Source organism: Ascaphus truei, chromosome 6, assembly GCF_040206685.1.
Source record: "Ascaphus truei isolate aAscTru1 chromosome 6, aAscTru1.hap1, whole genome shotgun sequence".
In the NCBI taxonomy this organism is placed as follows: Eukaryota; Metazoa; Chordata; class Amphibia; order Anura; family Ascaphidae; genus Ascaphus; species Ascaphus truei.
The window spans coordinates 78,787,448-78,813,516 of record NC_134488.1 but is presented as its reverse complement, the minus strand read 5'-3'; the positions used below and the strand labels follow the sequence as shown (position 1 = coordinate 78,813,516).

At 39.0% G+C, this 26,069-nt stretch overlaps 1 protein-coding gene across 7 annotated transcripts in view; it reads right to left on the bottom strand.

The window, feature by feature from the left end:
* PRDM16 (PR/SET domain 16) overlaps nucleotides 1–26,069 on the bottom strand; it is a 621,677-nt gene that overhangs the window by 7,459 nt on the left and 588,149 nt on the right. For all 7 annotated transcript variants that reach the window (XM_075604889.1, XM_075604890.1, XM_075604892.1 and 4 more), the window contains 7 exons: nucleotides 23,550–24,951; nucleotides 22,356–22,443; nucleotides 17,009–17,178; nucleotides 16,483–16,560; nucleotides 8,837–9,006; nucleotides 5,124–5,298; nucleotides 454–693 (listed from right to left, as the gene is read on the bottom strand). In XM_075604889.1, coding sequence (XP_075461004.1) covers nucleotides 454–693; nucleotides 5,124–5,298; nucleotides 8,837–9,006; nucleotides 16,483–16,560; nucleotides 17,009–17,178; nucleotides 22,356–22,443; nucleotides 23,550–24,951 — 2,323 coding nt within the window. The remainder of the gene's footprint in view (nucleotides 1–453; nucleotides 694–5,123; nucleotides 5,299–8,836; nucleotides 9,007–16,482; nucleotides 16,561–17,008; nucleotides 17,179–22,355; nucleotides 22,444–23,549; nucleotides 24,952–26,069) is intronic.

Genomic DNA, 26,069 nt, shown 5'->3' with positions numbered 1-26,069 from the left:
AGCTATGGTCTCAGTGTGGTCTTCTATATTAAACAATGTGCAACAAAAATTCTGTATAATGGAATCTAAAAGGTACTATTGCTGGCAACAAAATCCCATTTGTTTAGAAACAGTAACGTGTCAAAATACTCTGATCCAATTAAAGCAATATATTTGTAGGTAACAGATATACTTGCACGGGTTGTTTGTGTTTGATTAACCTCAATCTTTATTTCTAAAATGTTAACACCATGTGGTAATTAAGAAGCTGAAGTAGGATAAACTTAGTGAGCATTGTGCATTCTTTGAAATTATACTTTATTAAGCAATAATTGCAAGTTTCAAATGTAAAGTCTCCGTTTGAGTTATTCTCTCTTATATTAGTTTTAATGTAATGGTAGTAAAACACAGAAATGATTCATGAACATTAGACATGGCACCAATGGGATAAGGATAGATAATTGATTAATGTACCTTCGGGTGTGATCAAAGCTCATAGTGAGGGATGTGGGTTCTTCATCTTCCTCATCTTCCTCATATGCTTCCTGTGTTTCCATGGTGGGTGATGCGGTTTCATCTTGTGACTTTCCTGTCAAACTTCCATCTTCATACTCTTCTTCCAGGTCATCATCGTCTTCCTCGTCTGCATCTTCTGCTTTCTGGTTGACTAAGCCGCAACATTTAGAGCTGCTATCGATATCCTGAATTTCTGCCCTAAAATATAAAAATGAGGGGGGGTTGGGAACTTTAGTAACAGTAAAGAACATACTACACACAATACCTGTGAACTTTCAAATCCGTAAACAAGAAACGTGAAAAAACGCCACACCAAAATTCAATATTCGGACTAGGCTAGCACAGAAAACGAAAAGAAAAGTAAAGCACAACTTTTAAAGACAGTTTGACATTGAAGAAATAAAATTAGATAAATGTACATTTCAAGTCAATGAGGACTTTTGGCTGCTCTGGAGGTCAAATGTTACCAAGTTTGAATACGATTTTTTTTTATTACAGCCCTTTTCCCAGAAAGGCCTTTTCAGAGCCCTGGATCATGTCACTTAATCTAAACACATAAGTGGTGTTTGTCTTATAGTGTTTCGCTCAGTTATTCTTTATGATATATAGCCACATTTGATTCTCTCTCAGGAATCGTTATGCCAGCCTGCAATGTATTCCTTTTGTCTATCTTTATCCTACAGCAGGAAAGGCTGAATGATCTCTAGTTTCCTTCAGGAAATGCCAGAGGAGGTTTATTTCTTAAGTATGCAACCTAATGCCTTCACACCCTGTTCCCCAAGACACAAACCCCATAAACTGGTGATTAATGAGACAGAAAAAAAGAAAAAAACAAGAACATACTTATTGTGAAATTTCAGAGTCATTTTAGATAACGGTGAATTTATCTGTGGCTCAACTGAGAAATGGTGTTCCATTCTATTAATCCTGTTAGCAACTTGGATGGCTAGTAATTACTATAGCTCCAAATTAACCTCAATGCATGGTTAAAGCTTTCAAGAAATAGTACATTTGATTTTTAAATATATATATATGTATATATATATATATAATTTAGACAGCCAAAAGTGAAGCGAAAAAGTGACCCATCAATCATTTTACTGCATCTGCACCCTGATTGTGTTCTTCTAGAAACAATGGCTGAATCATATTGTAACATACCAGTACAGATTCAAATGTGAACTTACATAAACTGTGCACTATGTTTTGAAGACATGGTTTTGTTAAATAAATATACATCAACTACTAGTTGGTATGGTTTGGAAATCAGTAATGACAGTAATTCATTCAGAGTAGTGAGCTTCAGAGCTCTTCGACAACCAAGGGGTTAAAAATCCCATCTGTTGTATAGTATAAACAATGCATGCTACCAAAATTGGTTGGCGATTACATGGCTCATGCTGTCAGCATCTCCGAATGCCATTTATCACCCGCCCAGACAGACAGAAAACAAACGTCATTTTGATAGTCTCTATTTGGAGCGGTCCTGGCGACATTTGCAGTATGTGTGGGAATTCAAAATGCACTACAACTCGTTTGTTTTCTTAGCGCACTAATGAGATTCATTGGGGAATAACCTGCAGCATGTGGCACAGCTGCTTTCATTAAAACCTTTGTTCATTAGTTTCACTCATGAATTATTTCACCATTATTCCATGTTTTTTAATATTGAAAACTTTCTTTCTTGCTAAAAGCGATGGAAGCAATTCACAGTCTACATTGGGGGTTCCTTGTTACGGTTGGAGAAGCACAAAAATGTATTTGAGGAATATACTTGTTTTCATTATAAACAACGGTCAATCACTTCCTTGATAACACAATTGTGGAAGAAACTATGAAATGATCGCAAAGTAACACACAAAGCAAATAAATGTATCACAGTGTTGGAGTTAAAGTTTGTTTAATGCCTGTGAAAAAAAGCATGTATTTTGGAGAACTAAAAAAAAAAAAAAAAGAAGGGAGAAAATGCTATTTATTCTCTTTCACCCCCCCCCCCCCCAAGAGAAAAATGCTATACAAAGAGCATGAATATAGTGATGAAAGCCTCCTACACCTTGAAACTTTTGCATAAACAACAGCTCCCTGAAAGTCCCAGCTGGGAGAATGTGATACAGAAACTAAAGCCAGTCACTGCTCCTTGAAGGCATGATTGAATTTTCAAAAAGGGACCTCTTGTCTTATTAGAATGATTAATGCAATGGCCTTCTTTTAATATACCAGCCACTTAATTTCAGCGTAATGATGGTCTAGCTCCAGTCCCCATTCCACACGCGAGACATTTTTATCCTTCACACTCAGTAAATCTCTTGCTTAGAAATTAATGCTGAACGTGTGGTTTATCAAGCAGGTTTTGTGTGTGCTCTTGCTCACCCATGACAGGGTTAAGACTGTTAGTTCTAATGCTGCACGCAAAGATGAATTGAAAGTCTTTGCTGGTAATTTATGATTAATGCATCACCTGGTTCCCTTTACCTAATACCACAAGTTGGGGCCATTTTAGACGATCCTTTGAAGATTAAATCATTTTCTTAATATGTGTAATGTCACAGGTAAGTGAATAGTTAAAAGTTAGTATCTCAGAAATTATATATATATATATATATTTATTTTTTTTAAAGCAGAAATCTATTCTGCAAATATATAATTACAACTGGGATCTGAAATAATAATAATAAAAAGGTACATTGTCTTTTAACCATTAGCCCTAAAGGGGCAATTACAGAATGTAGGTTTGCTCCATCACAAGTGCTTACCATCCAAACATAATTTTCTAACGATTAAATAATGAAAGTATTTGAAATACATTGCAAACGATCAGAACTGACGTTGTTAATGTAAAAGTTACCAAACATTTGCAAAGTTGACAACTAGGACAGACAGCAAATATAAATGCTCAGCATGTCACAGTGTTTGGCACAGGCAACTAGCCAGAAAGGCCTCCGGAGTAATAGCATATTCTATTCATTTACATTCAAATATAGTTTAGTATCTGGTTAATGGAGGTACTTTATCCATGCCAGTTTCCAATTGATCTGCAGAGAAATCAGAGGCTCTGATGACACTTAAGTGAGTAATGAAAAAAAGTGCATTTAAAGCAGAAACCACCTTGCATGATTTTTGCTGATCAAACATTAGCCAAAAAAATACATTTCAAATTGAATTGTTGCATTTTTACAGCTATCCTGACTATTCTTTTTATTCTACTGCAGTCGGGAGACATTAACCTGGTTTGATTAGGCTTTTTTTATTTTGTCATTACATCATTTAAAAATGGAAATGGTCAAATGTGTTTATTTTATTTCCTCAAAGGAGAGGTTGTTGATTTAACAATTTTAGTGTACAGGCATCGCAATGTGTTGCAGATATTTCTGCTCATTTTTCTATTTAACCAAAGAGCTTTCACTATGCAAGGCAAATACTTTAAACATTTAGTGAAATTATCAAGTTCAATTATTTCTACCCATCTTTTTGCCCATGAAACAGTATGAAATTCTATTTTTACTACAAATTAACCTATTTAAGGTAAGCCAACAGCAGATCAAACAGAATAGTAACAGCAGCACTCAAAATGTTCCCTATTAGCGGCTGCCAAAACACATCTGCCATTGATTAATTGTGTTGAATTCTATTGGGAAGCAGCAGTGCCATTTTGTAGCTGATGGTGATTTTCAATTTATGTGCATAAAACAGAGTTAGTCCCTCCACGTTCATGTATAGGATTCTAATCTGGAATTCATCATCTGATTTTTCAGGCGATATGTTTTCAACTAAAATGACTGAATGTTCTCCAGTGACCCATACCTCTCAACTCGTTTTATAAACAAAATATTTTCATGGATTGAATTTCTTACTCCTAACAATCCTTTACTTTACATCTTTCCTACTCTGCTTATTTCAGAACATAGCCCTAGCTTCGGTCTCTAGCCCAAGCTTTCTGTATACAGTATGTGACTCTTATATGATTGTCAAGTGTATTACTACTTTGAAGCGCTTTGTACATTAATGGCGCTATATAAATAAAGACATACATACATACATACTCTGCTCAGCAGAAAACATGAGACTCAAGCATCTGTTAACCATTTAAAAAACTGCCAGCTACACTTTCTAATTGCATTAATGAGAAACAATTAACATTAACAATTAAGTACAATCTGAATAAGAACACCCTTTGATCTTTGATTTGAAAACACTATGATATTTTCCTTACATTTTTTTTGTCAGGACTGTCTAAATTACCTTATTTGATGTATGTTTTGCAGCTGGTGGTCCACTTTCAACCTTCCAGCCCAAGGAAAGTTTGTGTAAAACTGGCAGCATAGCTAGATGCAGCTGGGTTTTAACAGTGGGGTTCGCTTTCATTCAACTTCTCATCACTGCACATCTCATTTCCATTTATGGCACACATTGCCTGATTTAAACACCATGATCCAGCCACCCCAGACTGAGATATGATGACATAATACAATTTTATTTTGGTGTCTCATTATTTACACACTCACCGTTCCAAATAACTCTGAATCATCAAGGAAATGAAGTAACACAGAGAACGGTTTGGTATCTCGTATAACACATTTAGCTTTGGGCGGAAAAAACCCCCTAATGTTTCACTTTCTTCCCTTAGTTACCTTTTTTCTGCTAGACTCGTAGCTTGGTTCAGCTCACTATTTGCAATAAAGTTTCGGATTTCTGAGAAATAGGAATCTTCTTTCTCGTCTAAAAGTGCATGGTTTTCTGATTCGGAATTGGGGGAGGAGACGCTGGTCCCGTGGTGGTTTGTGATGACTCCGGAGTGCTGACTCACTAGACAGGAAATATGGAACCAGAACAAGTTAGGGAGAGAATCAAATATCACTCAAGTCACTCTTTTGGGAACAGAGGAATATTGGCACAATAAACCAATTGTTAAGTCATCATTAAGTAGTGTAAGGACAATTTAAATATATTTTGCTATCAAGTAGGACTAAAGGCCTTATTCAATAAAGTGCGATAAAGAAAAATGTAGACTTTTGAACTGAGGAATTAAAGCCCTTAAAATGGACCCTTCGGGCTAAATTTAAAAAGTGAGATAGCGCCATTTCAGTGTAACCGCACGAAAAGCCAAATTTGGCTTTATCGCACTATATTGAATAAAACTGTAAGAGTTCAGTTAAATTCCTTCATTCCTCAGTTCAAGAGGGTAGATTTCAGTGGAAAAATACTTTGTGCAGCCCGAATATTGGTTCTGTGGACAGCTGGTATTACACAAGAATTTCCTATAGCCCCACTTTGTATAATATCATTTTTCAGGAAAAAAAAAATCAAATAAAATAGTTACATTTTTCAATAGAATGCTATATTTGCTTTTAAATAGAAAATAAGGCAAGCCTGTATCATCAATTATCAAAGTAATTTACAATAAAATCAATAAACACATTTGCTTTTAATTATTGCGGCTAAGGCAAGTTATTTTAGAAAGGTTCTCTATCAAGCACACAGTCTGGCTGTTTCAGCTGTAAAATACTATTCAAATACTTTAAAATATTGTATGTATGTTTTAAAGAGGCAATCCAAGCCGGTTTTGTTTTCTTTCTTTTTTTCATTTTTTTAATACAGGATTAAGTGGGGGGCCAATAAATTTCAGCTCTGAGGACCACCTGCTTCCCGAGATACTTAACTCCATAGTGGGCCATGCCTGGCTTCGCATTGTGGCGGTTTTAAAAGCTCCCAGGCCCTGTGGGCCAATAGGAAGCCTTGACGTCACTCAGTGCGGCCTCCTATTGGCCCATGTGACGCAGGAGTTTTAACCTACAGGAGATACTGGCACCCCCATCGGAGATAAGTATCTCCAGAAGCACAGAGTCCCCAGAGCTGAAATGAATGGGGTTCAGCTCCGGAGACCCCCTGCTTCAACCCTGTATTTAAAAATGAATGGAAAAAAAATGTTTGCGAGCAATGCATGAACTTAGATGTGAGATGATTGGTTATATGAAGCAGGCAGTTGTAGTTAGGGTACTTGCTATTATTATAACAGTATAATTATAATGTCATATACATTTCTACGAATCTCATCTCTACTTTTGATGTCAATAAAACTGGTGAGCCTAAAATTTGATTAAGTTGATATACCTGAATATATCAAATTTGATGGGGAAAAAAATGATGTAGAATTTGGGCATAAAACAATACAGCATTGGCATGCTGCACAATACATCATTTGAACGGAACACTGTTTATTTTCATGGAAAACAGCCTTAAATGCAAAAAATATTACAAGTGAACAAGAATAATATAGCTTTGCCTTGTCCACTATGTATTATTTGAGCAACATGGAGCTGGAAGTAAGTAAGCTTCAGTTGTTTGAGGTATAATCCATTATCTCCTTTGCGTATAGGTGGAGAATCCCATAGATTAAATAAACGGTTATTCGTTTTTATTTACTACTAGAAGACTACACTATTATTAGGTTTTATGGAATTGAACACATTGTTAAACAGATTGCCCCTTCTATCTTTTGTTCTGTTAATATCTCAGTTTCTGTTGGTACATACCTTTGTCCTCTAATACATTTTGCTTCATACTTAACACCAATAATCTGCAGAGCACTGGACACAGACATATTGCAATTGTGTAGTGTTAAGTGAAAATGACATTCATGCACCCCACTAACAAAAATGGTAGGTGCGGCCTGGTTAAAATTCTGTAGCCAGTCTGTGTTGTAACAGCAGCAGAAGCAAGGTATTGTGTAGCACATGGGTTTTCAATGCCAGTTTTCAAGACACCCCCAACAGGTCATGTTATAAGGATATCCCTGCTTCAGCACAGGTGGCTCAGTTGAAGACTGAGACCACCTGTGCTGAAGCAGGATATCCTTACAACCTGGCCTGTTAAGGGGGTCTTGAGGACCAGAGTTGAGCGCCCATGGTGTAGCATACTACAGGTGGCAAACAGATAGAACAAAGAAGCTGGATAAAAAGTGGGAGGTAATTAATGTAGGAGAAGTGAGAAAGAAAGAAATATGAGCAAGAGAATATATAAGAATAGGAGTAAGTGGTCGAGACTTATAGACCACATTTGACTTGAATGGACTGTAAGATGTCTTTCAGGCCAGCAGGTTACTTATGGCAGAAGAGAGGACTGCTTAGTAACATGGCATTGGTGGAAGACACAAAGGGCTACATTAACCCAGCTCCAAATAATGTGACGTCATCTAAAACAGGAACAAACGTTACTTTCCCTGAGTTAACGACTTATTTACCAAGGTAATCATATGCAACAAATAACAGCCGTAATTGAGCGAATTAGCATAGGGTTAACATCACATTATTTAAGGGTGGCGCTGCATTATATTCAAATAACGCGTTGTCATTTGTCTTGGCCCTGCTCCCATCCATACATTGAAATAGGATTTTCGCACGCGCGCGAGAGAGAGAGACCAAAAGACATATTTAAATTAGCATATGTAAAATATATTTGAATGATTTAAATTGCTATATTTCCCAAGTATCTTAGGTGTGTTTAGTTTACAGGTATCACACTAGGTGTATAGGTTGAGCGGCTTGTTCGTATTTAAGTCATTGGGCCCTCTCTTTCATTAGTCTCTCTTCCACTCCCCCTCTCCCGAACGCCAGAGTTCGTATGACTTATTCTGGTGTTACACTTAACAGAACATAAAGAATACAGGATGAACATCCTTGAGACTATAATCAGCTTATTTGCATGTAATTTAAAATAACTGCCATTAAAAATAATGCCATGCATTTTAGAGGAGTAAATCCTGGTTTACATTACATTATTTGTTTTAGTGAATACCGTATTATTATTAACGGCACTTACTGAAGTTAATGTTAAAGCAGCAGTCCAAGCTGCAGGTTTTTAATTTTATTCCCCCCCTTTAATATGTGCATCAATATAATCCACACAATAATAAGTAATTAGCTAAGTTGCCGATCAGCGAATATTCAATTTGGGGGTTCACTAAATGCCTGACAGTGCAGCAGAAGAGGACCAAAGATGCAAAATTCTGTGGGGAAGATCATGTGACCAGGCAGTCACTAGATACACTTGGTGCACTGCTAGAGAGAGGGCAGGGCTCAAAAAGGGGTGCCAGGGCCTGTTTCAGAAGAGGAAGGGGATGTGACTTTGTAAATGGTTGTTACAGAAACAAAAAATGCTTGTTACATTATAATACATAAAACATTTCATTCAGCATTGTTTAAAACAAATTGCTGCAAGTATTTTCTCATAGTACAGAACTGATTTTTTTTTTTTAAACCATGTAGAATATTGCTTGGTCTGCAGCATTAAATCGGAGCTTAGTGAATCCAATGGATTCATATTTTTTGTACTAATATTTTTTTACCTGGAACATTCTCGTGTTCATGCTTTTTAAGGTGTCGGTCCAGGTTGGTCTGCTGTCCGAAACATCTATTACACAAGTGGCATTTAAATGGTTTCTCCTTGTTGTGGATGTTCCGAACATGCCGCTGAAGATTGGAGGAGATGCTAAATGACCGGTCACAATATTTACATCTGAGAAAGAAAATCAACAAAAATGTAACATGTTATGACAAATGCTATGAAAATAACACAGCCAAATCATAATTTAAACATCCAGCAAAGAGGTTATGCATTGTCATGTAGTGCTGTTTTCATTATTAAACATTATGACTAACTTTTATTTCCACCATATTTTGTACTGGCGTGAAAAACCATTTGTAAATTGGATTGGGCATACATTTTTCTCTTAAAAGTTACTCAGCATATACAATATATCACTCATACTGAATTCATCTAGCCAAAATGGCATTACATTAGTGAGATTATCATAAATATTTTATAATAATAAATTATGAGGAAAAGACCCTGAGTAAGCTTAATCACTTGGGGAAAATCTAGATATAAATTAATAGTAGTAATGCAACTTGGCTTCTTTCAGCTTTTAACAGCAAATAAAAATACCACTTGTGAGCACATTGTCTGCAGCCCTGCCTTTCTCCATGATCTCTTACCATACAATGATTTTACTGTAGCCAGGGATTCTGGGTAATTACATGCAAATGAGCATGTCGTGTCACCTTTTGCTATATGTCCTTTTTAACATGGATCCTTATAAACTTATGCCTGCTGTATTACACATTGACAGCATTAGATAGGAACTATGAGGATCCAGGTTAAAAACAAAGGTCATAATAAGCTAGTTACAAAACAGAAAATAGCGACACTTCTGAAAGGAGCTTTGACCAGGCTCATACAGGAACGTACTGGTTAAAATATAGTCGCACCGGGGTCAGGATTTGGATTTCTGTTGATTTTGATCCAAGTAAATGTCCAAAAATCAAAAGATTCGACTTTCATTATGATAGCTCTGAATGGAAGAAAATTGTAAGAGATCTAAAAGCAATTGATTTGGGATAACTTCATAAAGATAGCAACGTAGCATTATGTTAAAAAAAAAGAACTAAAAAAAGTTATGCATAAATAACATTATTTTCAGCAGGAATTTTGTGTATGAATATGTATATGCGAAAAAAGGAGGGGATACTGTGGTCCTCCAACAATCTTTTTGTAAGAGGCTATTTACACAGTAGCTGTCTGCGCATGCACGAGATCTCACGCATGCACGAGAGCTCACGCATGCCCGAGATCTCATGCATGCACGAGATCTCACGCATGCACAAATGGCTACTGTGTTAATATCTTACACCAGTGGGTAGCAAACTTTTAAAGTTGAGCTCCCCTTTTCATCCGTTATATTAGTTGGGACCCCGCTGCCTGATGTAATCCAAATCACATGAAAAAAAAAACGTTATCAAATTGTTATACAATATAAATGTTAATACAAATACATAAAAAATACCTGCATATTTCAACATTCTTAAAACAGCAAAACATGACAAATTTGATATGTTTTTTTTTAAATAAATCAGTGTAGTAGTATAAGATAATACTGACTGTAATTTTTTTTTGTCTCCCAACCCCCCATATAATTTCTCACCCACCCACCTCATCTTTCTCACCCCCTCATCTCTCAGCCCCATTCCTCACTCCCTCCTGCTCTCACCACCCCCTTAATACCTGGCTTCTCTGGAGGACCTCGGGAGTGGAGCAGCAGGCGGCGAGAGGAGATGATGGCAGAGCAGGACGGCAGAGGAGTTGGACAACAACAGAGCAGGACAGGCAGGGAGGAGCGCGCTGTAGCAGCGGCAAACACCGGAAGTCAGTGAAGACTTCTGGGTTGGGCCGCTGGGGTGCGTTCCACCCCAACCTCTGCCGCCCTGCTCCACTCTGGCGGACCACCGTCATCTTCTCCTGCTGCCTGCCTCTGCTGGTCTACTCCCACAAATTGGCGCCCCGCCCCCTAAATAATTGTGCTCTCCCCAGGGTGGCGTGACCCTGAGTTACAGAGTACGTGTATGAAAAAGTTGGGGATATGGAGTATCCCTGCATACTCCCAGAAAACTAGCATGGCTATTGTATGCTGGGCCCCACCCTGGGTTGCTATGGGGATCCAGATGTCACTCAGGGGTATTTAAGGAGGAGGGACTATTCTAGACGGTTAGGTTTCAGGAGGACATGAGGAGAGGCGCCTCAGGGAGAGTAGACCAGTAATGTTTCCAAAGTAATAGTACAGACCAGGCCCGCTTGTTTATTATGTTGTAGATAGGGACATTACCTGTTAAGTTAGGACCCCTGAAAGATGGAATGGAATCCTGAATAAGTAATAAAAAGGAACATGGGACGACATAGAGGGCCTCAGGAAAGATGGCACCCAGGTGCCGGCGGATCAACTAACCGCGGATTGTCACTAATATTCCTCATTCGTCAGTGCGGAAGTCGCAGTTCCCAAACAGGAAAAAGGTATAGGGTCAAGCAAGAAAAGACCGCCAGGATTCCCAGAGGGGCCCAGAGTAATAGGATCAATACTGTTGATGTTTCCAAAGCAACCAGGGGAGTCGGGTCCCACACATACTCAGAGCAATTAAGTCAAAGTATCTTCATTGAAGTGTAAAGATTGAGCACTGATGGACAAGCAGTATTCATGTATATCAGTTAGAAAATACAGTACAATGTTATCAATGTGTCTATGAGCGGTCCCTGTCCATGGGAATATGAATAAATGACTGTTGTACTACAAAGGTTCCTGGGGCCCATTATTCTACAACCTTGCTACCTCATCGCCCAGCAGCCTGAATCCAGCCTCTGCGTCAAGGTAACTCATGCAAAGTAGATATATAATACACCCTGATTTAATAGAAGCCGGGCAGGGAGGTCTACATTATATATATATAGATATATTTTTTTAATTACCTAAACCAGGGGTTCCCTCAGAAACCAATCATATTCCCCTGACCTCCAGGGAACCCCTGGTCCTCGAGACACAAGCCTTTTTTTCCACCATGCAAGAATATAGTAAATTCATTGTGTGCACAATATGGCCGCCCAGGTCAGCCTCGCTGCGGTGTTGACGTTGTGATGATGATCCAGCTTTCTGTCACTGAACTCAAATCACAAAAATAACTCAAATATTTGGGGTCCCGGGAGGTTGGAGGGACTCGCACCAGCTAATATTGAAACAAATGAGGACCGCTTCTTTAACACAGAAGATACAATTCTAGAACTCGCATACTAAAAAGCAGCACATCGGTTTGAACCAGATGCTACTTCTGAAAAAGAAAACACTTTTTTTAGAGCTCATGCTTCAGATTTTAATTATATAATAATATTTCTGCTACTTCTATGACAGAAAGTGATACCCACAAGTTTTCTTTGTCAAAGAAAAAAAAACACGTGTAGAAATCCCCAGACTGCAACATGAAAAGAATAAAAGCGAAGTCATAGATTAGAACGATTTTGGCACGTAAAACTGCCAAAAATATTATGTTTTCTTTAATCAAGTAGGTGGGACTGGTGCTTTAAGCTACTTCACAGTTAGGACTCACTTATAGCACTACATAAAGTAACTGGAGAATGATTAATTCCCCTGGTTAATAAACGTCTGTGTTTGTGAATTCATTCCCCTCAGTTATTATTATCCAATATTGTGTATGCATTAATGCTGAAAACAATAAATGTATTTTAATAGAATTGCCTGGACATACGTTGATAAGATATATAGATCAACCCTTTTAGTGCCAAAGGGGTTTTCGTCTAAATAATGCAATTCAATGAATCCTTGCTTGATCTTATATTATGTTTTTTCTTAAGGTACAAATAGATAAAGGTGACTTGTTTCATTCACATGCAGCTGATTGAGAACCTACCTTTTCTGTAATTCTCCCTAATTTAGGAATAGGCAAATGTAACAAAACACTTTATATTCATAAAACCTGAAAACACGTTGCTTAGATATTTGTGAAAAATAGGTCTACCATTTTAAAAACTCAGCATCACACTGAGGGCTTTGGGCTTACAATGAACAGCCTTTGATTTAACCTAAGAGAGTATGACTGATTAAATGTGTCTCTTTCTCTTCCATGTTATAAGCTCAATTTCAGGTTCTTTGGGGATGATGGATTCAATAAACATGATTGGAGCCAAGAGAAAGAACCAAAGGGATAGAAGTAAAACTGGCTTTGCATATTCTTTGAAAATTGAACAGTTAATTGTAGTTTCCAAAAGGCTCTTTCTGTAAGTGGGTACGGATTTAGCACAAACATAGCTGGCATAGCAGAGAACAACACCAGAGACCTCCAGCATACACAACATTGACAAATCTATTGCAAACACTAATCCATGAAACTTATTTCCTATCAGTCATAACACATGATTCCTTTTGTTGTTCCTGCCCGGGGAACTTTTTATTTTTTTTTACTTTATATGTATTCCTAATTGAGCTTTCTAAGTTGGCAGAAGTTAATGCAAAAAAACACCCAGACAGATTCATTTTTTTTTAATTCCATGCAATCACTGACCTGAGTTTCACCAGATAAAGCAGACATTCACAAAACAAACTTTCAAAACAATTAAGCTGACATTCACAGTTGTCAGAGAGCAAAAGAAATCAATGATAATTAAATTGTTCTATAAACATACCACCAATTCCCTAGGGTGCTATTACAATGCTACATTCTCCAGAAGTCAATCTTCTACTGCAGTGTTACACAAAACACACATCCTAGTTCTCTGGGAGAAGACCAGACCAAATAAATCACTTACATTTCTAACATTGGCTAAATCTCCTTTTTTGGGCATTGATTTAATAGGTAGTCTGATAAAATAATGAATAAAAATAAATTCAAGTATCATATACAGAACATACCACAAATATTACCGTTTATATTGCTAAATGTGCCTTCAAAGTTTTTTTCTGGTCGGGTCACCTTTCAATAAATCCTTTTTATGCTCTGTGCATTTTATGCTCTGTGCAGTGACTCACGTCTTTTGTCTTTATGCTCGAACTTTGCATCTCTAATTCTGTCTTCCTCAAATATTAGTCTGTCAGTAACAATTGAACTTCTTAACAATTGGTTGACAAAATGAATGCATTAAGCAGGTGTTGCAGGACAGAACAGAGCAGTGGTTCACAAACCTCTCCTCGTGGCCCACACCAGATTTCAGGAATAAGTACAGTAATGCCCTTGCACTCAGATACTGTGCAGTACATTCACCTATTTTGCCTATGAATGGAATGTCGGGCGGTTTCTACATAAACCTGGCCTGACACAGACTCCTAAGGAGAGGTTTGAGAGCAGCTGTAAGAGGGAAAAGAGGCAGGGTGCATTTGGACACAGCGTAGGACATTCTACGGGAAAATATGTAAAGCAAAACAGTCAGTATTCTCATTCCCATACCCCTACTCTAATTCAAAACGGACAACAATTTATGCTATCCTGTTTCAACTCTGCCCTCTCGCAAGCTAAACAAGCCTACTTTTCTTCACTAATCAACATGCACAAGTCTAACCCACGCCGACTGTTCTATGTCTTTGATACTCTACTCAAACCACCCTCAGCTGCCTCTCCTTCCTCCATCTCCGCTCAGGACTTTGCTGACTATTTTAAGGAAAAGGTGGAATCCATACGTCAGAACATCCCCTCTGTTTCTTCTTCCCATCCTACACCTCTTCCTAACTCTCCTCCTGCCTTCCTTGACTCTTTTTCCACTGTCTCAGAGGAGGATGTGTCACTGTTGATCGCCTCTTCTCTCTCTACCACTTGCCCTCTTGACCCCATTCCCTCCCATCTCCTAAAACCTCTTGCTCCTACTATAATCCCTACGCTCACACACATTTTTAACTCCTCCCTCTGCTCTGGAACCTTTCCATCCTCCTTCAAACAGGCAACAGTCATACCATTACTCAAAAACACCAAGCTTGACCCTACATGTCTCTAACTATCGACCTGTCTCCCTCCTGCCTTTTACCTCTAAACTCCTTGAACGACTTGTATTCTCTCGCTTGCTCCATTTTCTCAACACCTATTCTCTCCTAGACCCTCTACAATCTGGCTTCCGCACTGCTCACTCCACGGAAACAGCCCTCACTAAAATAACTGACGACCTCCATGCTGCCAAAGACAGAGGTCATTACACTCTGCTCATATTACTCGACCTCTCTGCAGCATTTGACACTGTGGACCACCCTCTTCTCCTTCACATTCTCCAAACTCTTGGTATTCGGAACAAAACTCTATCCTGGATCTCATCCTACCTCTCCCATCGTTCTTTCAGTGTCTCTTCTGCGAACACATCCTCCTCCTCTATCGATCTCTCTGTGGGGGTACCCCAGGGCTCTGTCCTGGGACCTCTTCTCTTTTCTCTGTACACACTCTCTCTAGGTGACCTAATCACATCTTTTGGGTTTAATTATCACCTCTATGCTGACGACACACAAATATACTTTTCAACACCTGACCTTACACCTGCTGTACAAACCAAAGTTTCTGAATGTCTCTCTGCTATATCATCCTGGATGGCCCTCCGTCGCCTTAAACTCAACATGGCTAAAACAGAGCTCCTCATACTTCCTCCCAAACCTGGCCCTACTACCTCCTTCCACATTACTGTTGGAACTAACATCATTCACCCAGTAGCCCAAGCACGCTGCCTAGGGGTCACACTCGACTCATCTCTCACATTCGCCCCTCACATTCAAAACATTTCTAAAACCTGTCGCTTTTTCCTCCACAATATAATTAAGATACGCCCTTTCCTCTGTTGCTCGACTGCTATAACTCTGACTCAGGCCCTCATTCTCTCCCGTCTTGATTACTGTAACCTCCTGCTGTCCGGCCTTCCTGCCTCTCACGTGTCTCCCCTACAATCTATCCTAAACGCTGCTGCCAGAATCACTCTACTCTTTCCTAGATCTGTCTCAGCATCTCCCCTCATGAAATCCCTCTCCTGGCTTCCGATCAAATCCCGCATCTCACACTCCATTCTTCTCCTCACTTTTAAAGCTTTACACTCTTCTGCCCCTCCTTACATCTCTGCCCTAATTTCTCGTTATGCACCATCCAGACTCTTGCGTTCTTCTCAAGGATGTCTTCTTTCTACCCCCTTTGTATCTAAAGCCCTCTCCCGCCTTAAACCTTTTTCCCTGACTGCCCCACACCTCTGGAATGCCCTTCCCCTCAGTACCCGACTTGCACCCTCTCTATCCACCTTTAAGACCCACCTTAAGACACACTTGCTTAAAGAAGCATATGAATAGCACTGTGGATATTCTGAACACATGATACATAAGCTTGACCCCCTGCAGACGCACTTACCAGAACTCCCTCCTGCTGTCTCTGTACGTTCTCCCTACCTACCAATTAGACTGTAAGCTCCTCGGGGCAGGGACTCCTCTTCCTTAATGTTACTTTTATGTCTAAAGCACTTATTCCCATGATCTGTTATTTATATTATTTGTAATTTATTTGATTACCCCATGTATTACTACTGTGAAGCGCTATGTACATTAATGGCGCTATATAAATAAAGACATACAATACAACAAGATGAATAGCAATGTCATTCAATTACTGCTAAATGAAAATCTCAAGGGTATTATCATTTCATGCCTACCTGTATGGTTGCTCTCCTGTATGGGTCCTGAGATGTCTTGTCAGATTTGCTGATCGTGGAAAGATCTTGCCACAGTACCTAGGGGGGAAAAGAAAAAAAACCTGCTGAATATTTAAATCAGACGTAGACAGCCAAACGACATACTTATGTAAATAATTTCACTTGTTTTCTTAACAAACTCAACCGTGCAAAAAGCAAAGATTTAGGTAAAAAAAAGGCATCAATCGTCCTGATGTAACTGCCATTGGTAAACGTTGCCCTAGGAGAGATAGCCCATTTAATGTGTTTTATTGTCTGACTTATGGTAACTAGGGCTACGCAGTTTGTTACAACCCATAAATCAGCAAAATGCCTGAAATAAATTGTTGTCCGTGACCTTCCCCTGGGGAACCTGACGGCCAAACTGTAGGAAATATTCCACGCTGCTTAAGCGAAGCTCTGCAGCTCTTAAGAGATGGATTCGATTGCAGTACTCCAACAAATAATGTGTAAATGCAGGTGAATAGGGATCACTCTTGCAGTTTACCTGCAGGTGTAGCGTTCCTTTCCTTTTCGTAAGATTGAATCTGACAGAGTGGTGGGCGGGGAGCGGAAATTAAAAGGATGGTGCGGAAGCGGCTGTAAAGAACTTCCTGTGTCGGCTTTCAAGTTGGCAAAACTTTCCAGCTTTTCAGTCATAGTCTCGATGGCGGACATCTAGAGGTAGAAATGGGAAATTATACAACAGAAAAAGCAGCATTACCTTCAAAATCCTATGTGTTTTTTTTTTAAATAAATCAGTTGTGTAGTATTAGATAATACTTACTGTATTTTTTTTAAATCCCCTCCCTCCCCACTTTGTGCCATTTATAATGCGTTTTAGTGTGCTAAGCTTCCGTGGGTTGCTATAGCAGCCATTCAGGAAGCCATAGAACGTTCTCTTTTGAAATAGGCAGCCATCATGGATTCCCTTTTCAGCGGGATGTTTGCTAATCAATCACGGGAGAACGGATGAATCGGTAGCGTAGATAATTACATTGCCTTAAAAGTAAGCAACTGCTGTATCCATCAATACATGGCAAGAGGCAATACTACTTTAAGTGAGCAGCAGTTTGTAAAAATGTAAGCTTTATCCAGGAAGTGAGTGAACTTAGACATCCTGACTGCATTTTAATGGACAACAACATTACCACGGATATACTGTACTTTGTAGCTAGGTAGATTCAAGTAAATGCAATGGACATTGTTGATTGTTAATGTTCATTTAACGTGAAATGCAATTAGGGATCATTATCGTCTTTAGCACTTTAGTGAATACTTCCCATATGTTTCTGACACGTTCATATTATGCTAAAATTAAACGTTTTGCTTAACAAACTTTGCATTAAATATAGTCAGAAGTTCTCAAACCTTTTCTCAGTGCACTGAGGCAGACTGAATTAAAATCACTGCATCTGTGACCAGTGCCTTATTTTATGTTGTAATCCCAACCAAAATCAACTTTAGTTAGACATAGTTAGTATATTAAAGATTGGCCAATGGTAATTATCACCCTAAATATTTTCCAAAAGATCTCAAAATTAAATAAATTATTTAAGTTTTAGTTTTGCCACTGTCCTGGAAAGATTCCATAATTATTTTTTATCTCCCCTGTTTGTTTATTTATTATCCCTCAGAACAAATGATTTGACAGCCAGACCTAAATACTAATTTGAGGTTTGCCAGGTTGACAATTTATAAAAAAAAAAAAACATTGCACTTTGGGGAGAAGAGTGGTTAAGTTCTAATAAAATACCATATATTTGCATTACAAAATAACAAGACGAAACAAACTGCAATATATATTTTGTATGATAGCAGTTCATTTAGATAACATGATACTTAGGGGGCTATTTATTAAAGTCTCAGCAAATATCTGCCAAAATAAATGCACCAGAGTTTACAAGGAGTAATGTACCCAATACAATATATGGGGTTTCTTCTTTGACAGATCTGGTGTCGTAATTTTGCATCAGTTATGCCCTGATTTTGCAACCAGGAGACTTTGATAAATGACCCCCAAAGGCAGTTATTCATTAAACCGCTATAGTGCTGACTTTAATGGTAGTTTCCATGCGATGGTGCCCTGATTGCAGTTTAATGAATAACGCCCATAGAATGTCAAAAATGAGATCGAGAAAGATTACATATGGCCGATGCACTGCTCTGATTGAAGGAGTTTAGTAGAAGAACATTTGCATTAGCATTCAAACTACCAGTGATTTGCATGGCTTGTGCCAAGTTTCCATTTTTGTTCTCTACAAATTGTTTATCATATAACTATAATAGCAATCGTGACATTCTTCAATGGGGTTGATAATTGCTAATCCCTGCTTTACGGTGGTAACCCAGCCTCTGTTGTTACATTCAGTTATAACTCTAGTAGCTCCTCACAGATTATATTGCTTAGAGGAGAAGCTGGGAAAAAAAAAAAAAACACAATTTGAATGGGAGCCAAGGAGGGAGTAAAGGACATGGGGAACAAGCGGAAAATAAGAGGAAACCATACATCAAATAGTAGATGCTCTATTGTACAGCAAGGGCTGACCTTTTGCACGTTTACAATACATTAAACTAGACTCTAGGGACAACTGTAGCCAAGACATTGTTTTAAAAGATATCATTATTAAAAAGCTGTTGTAATTACCAAATATAAATTATAAAAGGTTGGCAGTCATTCATAAACCCTGTTAAATATAGTAATTAACCATAAACGATTTAAATCAATAGATTTATGCCCAGTGGAGTTTTACAGGCCTATGATACAGTATAAAAATACAATTCAAATAGCTCCAATGGTTTAACCCCAAGTGACCACTTTCAGGTCATTAAGCAATGAAAGATGTTAAAAAAAAAAAAAAACAGTTCAAGTTACTTAGGCATCAGCCAAGTATTAGCCGTTCAAGTTACTGTTATCACACTTCATCTGCCATATTACTTAATGGCCAGAAAGGAGAATTTTTACACACACACACACACACACACACACACACACACACACACACACACACACACACACACACACACACACACACACACACACACACACACACACACACACACACACACACATACACACACACACACACTTCACACCTAAAGTAATCTCTTGGGCTTTAAGGTGAATAAATTACTCTAACCTGTACTACGAATAGTCTTAATACCTTTTTTTATAGTCTCAGCATCAAATACAATGCCTTTTTTTTTTTTAGTGAACAAGGCAGGTTCCAATCCCGAACAGAGAAATCTGTCAAATAATCTAATTTTACCGCCTGCAAAATAAATCTAATATATTTATACTGCACCTGTGGAGTTCCCATCCCAGGTGTATGAACATTTGTCAGTTATTTACAATTTATATGTTGCAATTACATGTATCCTCACATCAGAAAGATGACAGCACTCCCACACTAATATTAGAATACAATAAGAGTGGATAAATAAATGTAGGTGATAGATATTGGGGGTGCAATTCGCTCAAAACCTCTGGTGAGGTCTTGTTTCCATAAAGTCCTCTATTTTCAACGTAACTGCTCCAAATTTCAGAAGGAGCAGGATCAAAACACATATCCTGACATGACTAAAGATACACATAAGAGATATCAGTCGCAAATCTGCTGTAAAAAGGAAGACTAATGTAACACCCCTATCCCAGGAAATGGTACTACATGTTTATTTTATTCTATGTAAAATAGCTAAAAAGGTGGTCTTGTTAATATTTACAAATGAAATTAATTCCTTTACTTCTGCTGCAAATTCCTATAGGAAGGTGAATATTGATAACATTTTAAAACTTTTTTTTGTGTAAATTTTTCTGCGCTGCTTAAGGCCTTGCCCCCGCTGCCTACTGCAGCACCCGCTGTGGCGGACACTGCACGGACGAGAGCCCTCCCCTCAATGGCGCCGGGCCCACTGCGAGGGGGGGCCAGCGCCGTGGCGCGAGTTGCTCCTGCTCTCAATTGAGAGCAGGACTCGCGACGGAGCGATAAGCCACGCCCCCCGGTGGTTCAGCCAATGAGGGCGAACCTGCCGGGTGACGTCATGGCCGCGCCCCCGTCACTCCCGCGCCAACCCCCCCCCCCCCCGGTCTATCTTCCTGCAGTGAGCTGCAGACCGGGGAATCGGCTGCACACGCCGCCAATCTCGCGGGCGCGTGTTGTAGCGGAGTTACCGAGGCCTTAGCCTTAGGCCGCGCTGAGACAGGCTGCTACGTCGGCGTGCTTGTGTTCGCGCCTCCGCCGCGCGCTCGTACAGCCCAGCAACCTCTGCTCAAACTGCAGGAGTTAGGTCGTGGCATTTGTGAGCGTAACAAACACGTTACAGAGCTAGTTCGCCTTTATTGGCTGAACCAGCTCACGTCACGCGACTGTAGCCCCAAATTTCAATTCGGGTTGTGGCGGCAAAATGTTACAGCGTCAACGTTGCACTTTGCCGCCGGTGGAGTTTTTAGTTTAAAAACTCCCACCGAACAACCCAAATTTGCGACAGACGTGCGCGCACGCACATAAGCGCGCACGTCGCAACGCAGCCTGTTCGAGCGAGGCCTAAGGCAGCAATTCCGTTAGTTTTTGGTGACTAAGCACAACCTTTGGGCATATAAACTTATACACTTTTACTGTGATTTGGAGGATAAAATAAGATGTGACCTTCATTCCACTGACTACCAATAATTGGCTTTCAGAGTCCCTCCTTAATATTAATCTTTGAGAAACCAAGACTTCTGCTGCTTGTCCCATAAAGGTTACAATATTATAATATCTAATTCAATTTTCTGTGTCATGGTCAGTAAGTACTGGTATTACAGTAGCCGGCATCCTTATGAGCCAGATAAAAATGTCTCCATAAAACGTCAGTCATAATAATAATAAAAAGCAAATATAATCTATAATCACTTATAAAATGTGATTTTTCTATTTTGCTTTGAAACCATAACCATGTGTGTGTAATATCAACTACCCTTTCCTTTCTATAATATTTAGTTTGCCACTTATATCAGGGTGGCTGAATAAGTGGCACTGCTGCGTTTGACTAGCTATATCTGCTTTTCAAAAAATGTCTCAGACTCTTCCTGAGGCCAGTCTGCTGTTATTAATTTATCCATGATATCAGATCCTTTACAAGCAGATCTCCCCACTATTCTAAGGCAGACAAACACAGGATGTTCCTGGCGGGCCTGTTGCCATTATCCAGTCATCTAGAAGGAAAATCAGTGGAAGTTATTAACTAAACTTTTGTAGTGATGTAAAACAATGAGGGAACTATGTTTAGCAGTGAAATCACCCTGGATCCAGCTTTCACAAACCAGCAAGCTATGTACTCTAGATGGGAAATTGTGTTTGAAAGAAAACAATGTGTTTGGGTTGCACTGGAAACTGAAACTATACTTCACAGACATATCATGTACCGGCGGCTAACAAATACTTTAGTACACTGACGTGTAAAAAGTTTGCCTATAGATATATGTACATACGAACTACTGAATGATCTGTAATATTTCGGAATCTCTTCACCCGTAAACATATAAACCTTGCATCGCAGAAGTTAGGTTAGAAGTATCACTGACAATGACACTTTTGAGACTAGAGAGGAATATTACTATATTCGACTGTCTCGCCTCCCTGTGACATGCACAATCTCACGTCCGGGAGAGGTGAAACACATATTGCGTCATTTGATGACAAAAGACCTGCAAGCGTTTGACAAAGGCAATGCACTGCAGATAGCATTATTATTGAAGGTGTTAAATAAGAGAATGTGTAGGGCAGACAATACATCTTTTACTGGTGTTCTACATACGCAAAATATGAACAAATTAACACAAAATAACATACAGTAGTAATGCTTCTTCCTTTTACCTGGGGGTGGAAAAGCAGTGGTGATGGTCGTAAGTACTTCTCCTTCAGAGTACCCATCGGATCGGTCACCTTCCGTTTCTCCACCCTGCTGGACAACAACACAGAGGGTTACGTACCACAAAGAAAATTAAATAATGAAAACGGTCTTGGCAAATAAAATCTATAAACAGAATTAAAATCAGAAACTCGATCTGCTTTGCAATCAAGTGATGGAGACTAATGGCTGCTGGTGACCTGAGATGAACTGTATCATAGGCTGAAACACAAATCTTAGCATCACTTTGCCAAACAATTGTCATGTTATGTAAAGCACGAAAGAGGTTACGCACGTGCTCTTGAAAAATAAACAACATACCTACAGTGAGCCATTACAGTAAAACAACCAGTAACAAGTAGGTAAACTATGCAAAACTCTCTCTCTCTGTTGACTACTTCCGGGAAATCTTTTCTTTTTTAGTACATAGGCCATAAAAAAAAATCAAATCATGTAATAGACTTAGGTGAAATGCATTATTGCAACAGAGACTCTCACAACATTTAATGTTTGAGTCACTGTACTGTACTTTTCCTTTGGTTTCAAGAATTCAAAATATAAATTGTTTTAAATTGCTTTCCTAGCTTAGTATAACAAGGAAGGGGTTACATCTGCTGATTTATGGAATTACTAATGCATTTTGATTTTAACATTTCCTAATGAGTTAATGTTCTTTATTTTTCTTGGTGGAGCCAAAGCTCCTCAAGAAAGCCAAACTATATGAACTCCCATGGCAATACACAAGATTAGAGCAGGGCTCTACAACTGGCGGCCCGCAGGACAAATGTGGCCCGTGAAGGGCCTTGATGTGGCCCTTGGACTCCATGATCCTGCTAATTTTATATGAAATAATTAGGCAGATAAGTGCAGTTTTTCCCACTGAAGCTAAGTTAAGGTAAATTAAATATATATAGTGTGGATAAATGCTTGCAAAATGTTGAAATATAGAAAGCTAAAAGTCCTTAAATGTAACTAAAATAACATTGCAATGCTTGGGGCCCTTCTCCTAAATGTTTTCAGTACTGGCCCCTTCGGAGGATTAGTTGGAGAGCCTTGGTATACAATACATATGCACCAAGGACATTTCTCTACTGGTACAGTCCACAGGCTACAATTATCTTCCTAGTACAATATCTGATAAGGTCAATTTAATTTAATACCTGTATATGGGATCCATGAAAAAGGGTGAAGGTTTTGCGTAGTGAAGAGGTGGCTGCTGTGGAAGCTGAGGAATTTTTGAAAGCATTTCACTTGTCACCAGTTTCCTGTCACTATAGATATGGTTTTTCCGAGTTTCCCTTACTCCATTCTGACTGGCTCGGCTCCGGTTACCAATACTGAGATCCAGTGGCTGCTCCTCCCCTGAGGATTGAGATGCCAAAACCTTGGGTGGTATTAAAGCTGACTTAATCTCTTTTGGTTTGGTGGTGAGATCAAATGGTGATTCCGTGCTAGTGCTGCCAACTTTCTGGAGGTCCCTGGGTGATTTTGGTTCAGCTTTTACCAGTAAGTTATGATTCAGGGTCTGGTCGGTAAAAGCTGGGTACAAAGAATGGGGAAAGTTAGGGAGAAATTGAAAGGGGAACATGGAATGATAGGGGAGCGAACCCATTTTCTTCTCTTGCATCCCCATAAAGCCAGGTCCAAAGTATTTCTCTGCTATGGAGGCAATAGCTTTAATAGAGTCATTAGCTGCTCCCATCGTTGGAAGTAGCTGCTCTTCTGGCGGAGGAAAGAAGGAATGTTGTGAATAGAAAAAGGGACGTTCACCTATGTTATTATTAGAACTAGTGGATACAGAACTGCTTACAATATCTTGTTTGCATTCCATTGGTTTGCTTTTTACTTTGTTCTTGTCTCTTTCACTATCTACATCACTGTCTAAGTCAGAACCAGTACCAGTAGTAGTATCCAGGTCAGTTCCAGAGGTTGTGTTGACATCTTCAAAATCACTACCATCAGATAGATCACTGCTCCTGGATTTATGTTTTTCCATGTATGAATTTTCCATGCTGCGTTCAAATTTTTCCTCCAAAGAAACCTGCTGGTTGTTGTTGCTGTTCAGTGAGGACATTAAGGATAGTGGAGCATTTCCTATAGGGCTTGGGAGTTTTGCCTCTCGCGTATGATTGAGGGGGCTTTTGAGGAGTGGAGAAGGAGGTAGTAAAGGAGGTCTGGGGTACAAAGATGGAGGAAAGATTCCTGGAAATCCAGGAGCCAAGGTTGGAAAATGAGGTGGAGCATGAGAGAAAGTCAGGCTACCTGGGTGTGGCCTAGAAGGAAAATAATCATTGAAAGCAAGTCTAGAGTGATTAAGATTTGGTGACGGTTTCGATTTGTCCATCATAGAGCTAGGTGTTAAGGGCAGACCATGAGCAAAAATCCCACCCGGATTGTAATGGTTTTTGCCTTCACAGAAGCGCCGGTGCTTGTTAAGAGAAGAGGTAGTGCTGAACATTTGTCCGCAGTCCTTGCATTTAATCTGCGTGCGACAGTCTGCATGCATTCGTTTATGGCGGCACAGGTTCGAGAACTGTGTGTACGATTTATGGCAGACCTCACCTGGAACACCAACAGAAACCAAAACAAAAACAATATAAAATAAAAGTAAATAGATTGAGTGAAATCATATGCACTTAGTTTTTTTGCTTTTCACACCCCAATACAATCACCCACTTGGTGAGGAGCACAATTAGGCAGAACATAAATGCAAATCATTGAAAAGGCCCAGGGGTGTCATTAAAAAACAATTGACAGAGTGGGAACATTATGAAAACGTTTTTTTTTTTTTTTTTTTTGGCTGTCCCCAATTGCAGAATATTTTCAAGACAATAGGTAAAATAAATTGCCCGATTTAAATCAGGTTCATCTTTGCTCAATATCCCTGCAAATAGCGATCCTTCCCTTGTGGTAGTCTATAAATATTGCATAAGAAAGCTGGAATTTCCAACTGGCATGAAACATGATTTGGCTTGTATGGGAAACCTGTCAAACAATACATAGCAGCCCACTGTCTCTTTCTGAAATTAGACATATAATATGATGTTATGATTTTAAATTCCCAAATATCACTGCATGTTTTTGAAAAAAATTGGCACACACTGATAATACTGAGTAAAGTGCTATGCCCTGTACAGCATGTCTCTCCAACACAATGATAACACCTGATGGAGAGGCAGCATCCTTAACAACAATGCCAAGGAATGAGATAACCAAAGATAGAATTGACAACGTTAATCTAACAGTTTTCCACCATTGATCTTATTTCACAAGACAGTACAGTGGCTAAAAGCAATTTACTGGAGAAACCAGAAGTGGAAGAATTGGCGTAAAACAGACGTACACCTCACTGGAATTAAAGTATGTAACAATGCAGGTGGCATTTTCAGTTTGCTTCTAATAAACATATTGTTTGAATTTACTGACCCACAATATTATTATACGTATAATGCAAGTTGAGGAAAACACTGGCGAAACAATACTGTATCACATAGACATATCATTGAATCACATAATTGGTGGGGTAAATCTAAACATGTCTTGTAAATCTGCTCACTGTTAAATGAAGAAAAGTTGCTTTATGAAAATGTTTCTATCTTGATTTTTCCCTCAAAGCCCTGACAATTTTGGGAAACTTTTTGTACATCTCATTTCTGGTATTTTTTTAAATTTAGTTACAA